Source organism: Prosopis cineraria, unplaced genomic scaffold (assembly GCF_029017545.1).
Source record: "Prosopis cineraria cultivar Desert tree isolate PC_DT_omini unplaced genomic scaffold, ASM2901754v1 PC1, whole genome shotgun sequence".
Lineage (NCBI taxonomy): Eukaryota > Viridiplantae > Streptophyta > Magnoliopsida > Fabales > Fabaceae > Prosopis > Prosopis cineraria.
Window position 1 is genome coordinate 4,216,456 of NW_026555332.1, and position 4,122 is coordinate 4,220,577.

A 4,122-nucleotide genomic window follows, 5' to 3' on the forward strand; every position below is an offset into this window, starting at 1 on the left:
TGTCATAATACCTAACAAGTCGTGTGCTTTGTTTATATTAGCCTGAATTTAAGAACGAGTTAATTAATGACTGGCATATATAAATCTTCCTTTTTTTTTTATAACCGGAAATATATAAATCTTCTATGGATTGATATTATGATTAAGCTTTCACACACACACAGGGCATGTAGCTAAAATCATATATATATATATATATATATTACCATTTATCATTCACACAGTTAATTTTACAGTTGAATCATTTCACAAGAATCTAAATCGTTTGGTCTTAACGCTGAAAACAAAATTAAACCAAAAAATGAAAAAGAAAAAGAATTGTCAATTATCACAGTTGTTCTGACAAGAAATGCAAAAGGTGTCAAGGCATTGCTGACTCAAACTAAACCTGCTTTATTTTTCTTGGTCGATCCTCTTTTTTTCCTCTCTTGAAAATCATTGCATCTCAGTAAAGACCCATCAATTTTTTTTTTTTCCTTTTCATTGAATTATTTTTCCACCTGCCTTTATTTTTTCTATCTAATATAGTATTAAAAATCAAGTCAACTCAACATATTAATATGATAAATTGTTAAATCAATATCTTGATCGTTTCACTAAAATATTTTGCTCATAATCAATTTGATCATCATTCAATTGTGATTTTGATTTTTAGCCTTTGATCAGTTTAATTTTTAGCGCCTTGCAATTTTGTTTGCTGAACTTTTCAAAAGTTTGGCTCTCAAGAAGACTAATATGAATTGGCACAAAGCAACATGACCGTCATCTATGTCTACCGCATAACTAATTGATAGTATATATATCTTTATTGGAAATTAACTCGCTATAATATATATAATTTTTCCATTAAATTAGTCTCTCTATTGATCATGATACTAAATATAAAATATAGCCTAAGAAACAAATATAATTTTTCAGTTCATGTCCAAAGTGGCTCCCAAGCCCAAGCCGAGCCGAAGTTGTTCATGTTGTTGTCGTCTAAGAAGCAGTTCATATCTTCGTGCTGCGGCGGCTGAGCCAACTGAGCCGCCATCGTGGAGTGGGGCTCGTCAGGGTGAGATTGGCTCATTTCCATGCAAATAAGAGCCACCAAGTTGGCCTGCTGGCATTGCATGTTGACCAGCTCGGCTTGAGCCTTAGCTAATTGAGCTTGCAGCTCGCTCACCTGCTTCTGAAGCTGGCATATGGCTCCTGCGCAGCCGTATACTGGGTCCCTTATCCTCGCATTTGCTTCGTACACCATGCTGCTCACCGCATCTGCTCTTTGCGACTCTGGAAGCTCCTGAAAATCCATCCAATTTTCAATTTTAAGAATATAAATATAAACTTTTACAAGTGATTCACAGAATAATCATATGAATTTCAAATCATTCACAGGCTGAAGCTAATTATCTCAAAAATCATGCTCCCTCCTGTCCTTATTATAGAAGGATTTTAGATGTTAATTATATTTATTTGAACTTATTAACTATAAGAGGGAGGGTGAAATATAAATTTGAAATTTTTTTTATTTGAATAGAGACAAAATTAAAATTAAAAATTTATTTTATTTTCAGACGAAATTAATAACTTAATTATTTTTTCTTAATTATAGTTAAATTTTCCTTATAAATTATAACAAAGATTAGAAGGAGTATATGTTTGTCTATAAATAATAATGCTTGCATTGAATTCCATTATAACTAGTGTTAATTATGCACATAATCTGAAAAATGAGTTATATTATTTATTGTTGTAATTATAACAATTTATACCAAAAAAATTTGTTGCGAATGCACTATGGTGAGAATACAGAGGATTTTTCTGTTTTTCTTGTGCTAATGCAGGCACTGTGAAACATAAAAATTGAGGGGTTCAAACGAAATTATAGAGGAGGAGAAGGAATTTCAAGTTTGTTAAGCAGAGTTTGGCATGGAGAGAGAGAGGGGGGAGAGAGAGAGAGAGAGAGAAATTGTGCACTCTATTCAGAGAATTGATGTGTTGGGACGATAGAAAACAGGGCATTATGACTATCAAGTAGGTAAGCCTACTGATGGCTTTTGCTTCTACTTTTGACCAATAATCATGATTTTGTTTCTCTAAAATGTTTAAACTACTGGAAAAATGAGTTCATCAAAAGAGAAAGAAACAAAGATCAGGATTTTTCTGAAACTACTGTTTCTGGAGGAGGAGAATAATTGAGGGTTTTCGAAGAATGCCGTGGAAGAAAGAAGACGACGAAGGGACGTAGAGAGCTATACCTGCAAGAACTTGATGATGTTGCTGGCTCCGAAGACTCGGTGAGCAATGGTGAACTTGAGCGGATCGGTCGGTGGAAAATAGGGGGCCAGCACGCACTTCTCAACACAACGACGGCGGAGGATCTTGCAGGCCGCGCAAGGCGAAACCACCACCGGAGACGGCGGCGATTGTGGTTGTGAAGTTGGAGGCGGAGGAGAGGAGGAGGAAGAGGGAGAAGTGGTGGTCTTGATTTTGTAGTCCATTTGGATTCAGAAGCACAAGAGATTGATACAGAGAGAGAGAGAGAGGAATGCGGAAGAAGAAGAAGAAGATGGTGATGATTAGTGTTAGATCTGCCTACGGGATGTGTGGGTCTTTATATATAGAGTCCCAGGCAATGAGAAATTTTTTTTTTTTTTTCAAAAAATGAAATAAATATTAAATACAAATGAAAATAAAATGGACAGAATTAGGCTCGGTCTTTCTTCTTTGTGAGTGACTTCACACAAACACGTATTCCACAAGTAAACAATGACGCAGTACTCCTTTTTCTTAAATACACACAAGTCAGAGTCTAACCTTGAAAAACAATTAAATTAACTCTTTTCCCTTGGGCTTGAGCCTTCCACGCACACCAAAAGGGAAAAAAAAAAAAATTCTTTTATATGTAATTTTTCGGTATTTTTCCTATAAACTTTGTAATGAAAACTACTTAGATATCTAATATTGCCTTATAGGAATGGATGGCTCCTACAAGGTAATATCTTATTACAAATGTTAAATACTATATTAAATAATCATTTGCTTATTACTTGTTATTTTTGAAAATATTTTGAAATTTCTCAAAAAAATTTAACAACTATGTTAACTTATTTAAAAAGGAGTAAATTCTGATTCGTGCTGCCAACATAATTTTAATTATCTATCAATTTAATTTTCAGTTTGCTTTCCTGAAATTTATCTATTTGTGTACAAAGCCATAGGAAAGTTAAGCTTTTTTTTTGGTACAAAGTTAATGAATATTCATGTACTATTATTAATTTAAAGATATCAAAAACTCTTAAAAAAGTTTTTAAACATTTTTATATTTTATATTTGTTTTTTTTTAATAATCAACGCCACTCCATTTTAATTGATGTTAATCAAATTTACACGGGATGGGTAAGGATGCCCACATTAAAGAAAGTTCATAAGGGTTCATGTACTATTATTGACTTAAAGATATTGGCAGCTCTTGATGAAAAATTGTATGGGTATTTTAGCACCTAAGCCCTTAAAATATAAGTTACATATTTGATATTTAAATTCTTAAATTCATTTACCTTTGATTTTTCAAAACTTGTAAATGTGGAAATTAAAGGTTTAGGACAATAAATTTTCCATACTCTTTCTCAAAACATTTAAGAAAAAAAACTTAACCTCTCTCCAATTTCAGGAAACCAAGCTGAAAATTAAATGAATAGATAAATAAATTTTTCTCATTGCGCATGCATGTTCATTGAATTTTGCAAATCACTTTTTTAAAAAAAAATTGCTACAAGTTAAGAAACAAGTTGTATTGTTTATGACCGAAGAGCAATATAATTTAGAGACTTTTGCACATATATCCCATGTCATAAAATTAAATAAAAAAATAGCTTACCTTTTTTAAATTTTAAAATAATTTTTTTAATATTTAGTTGATACATAATTTATAAAACTGTTCTTTTAAAAGTATAACACTGTAATTTTTGCAACTATTAGAATAGAATCATAATGTAAGAAATCAGGTGAATGAGAGAGAAAAATACAAATTACAGCCACGACAGAAGAAATAAGTAGCGTTAGACCTGTCTAGTTACCCGAGCACGGATGTGTGGATGGGTCTTTATATATACAGTCCCAAGCAATGAGATAAATATT

The 4,122-nt window shown here is 32.2% G+C and overlaps 1 protein-coding gene across 1 annotated transcript; it reads right to left on the reverse strand.

Moving 5' to 3' along the window:
- Nucleotides 1-716: 716 nt before the first annotated feature.
- Nucleotides 717-2,563, reverse strand: LOC129291854 (LOB domain-containing protein 1-like). The gene is made up of 2 exons (XM_054929412.1): nt 2,241-2,563; nt 717-1,282 (listed from the first exon to the last, which is right to left on the reverse strand). The coding sequence occupies exons 1-2, from the start codon at nt 2,481-2,483 to the stop codon at nt 920-922; spliced, it is 606 nt and encodes a 201-aa protein (XP_054785387.1). The 5' UTR covers nt 2,484-2,563; the 3' UTR covers nt 717-919.
- Between the last annotated feature and the right edge of the window lie 1,559 nt (nt 2,564-4,122).

Coding starts and splice junctions, on each gene's coding strand:
- LOC129291854 (XM_054929412.1), bottom strand. CDS start 2,483: ATGGACTACAAAATCAAGACCACCACTTCTCCCTCTTCCTCCTCCTCT. Junction 1,283..2,240: donor ACATCATCAAGTTCTTGCAG/GTATAGCTCTCT, acceptor ATGGATTTTCAG/GAGCTTCCAGAGTCGCAAAG.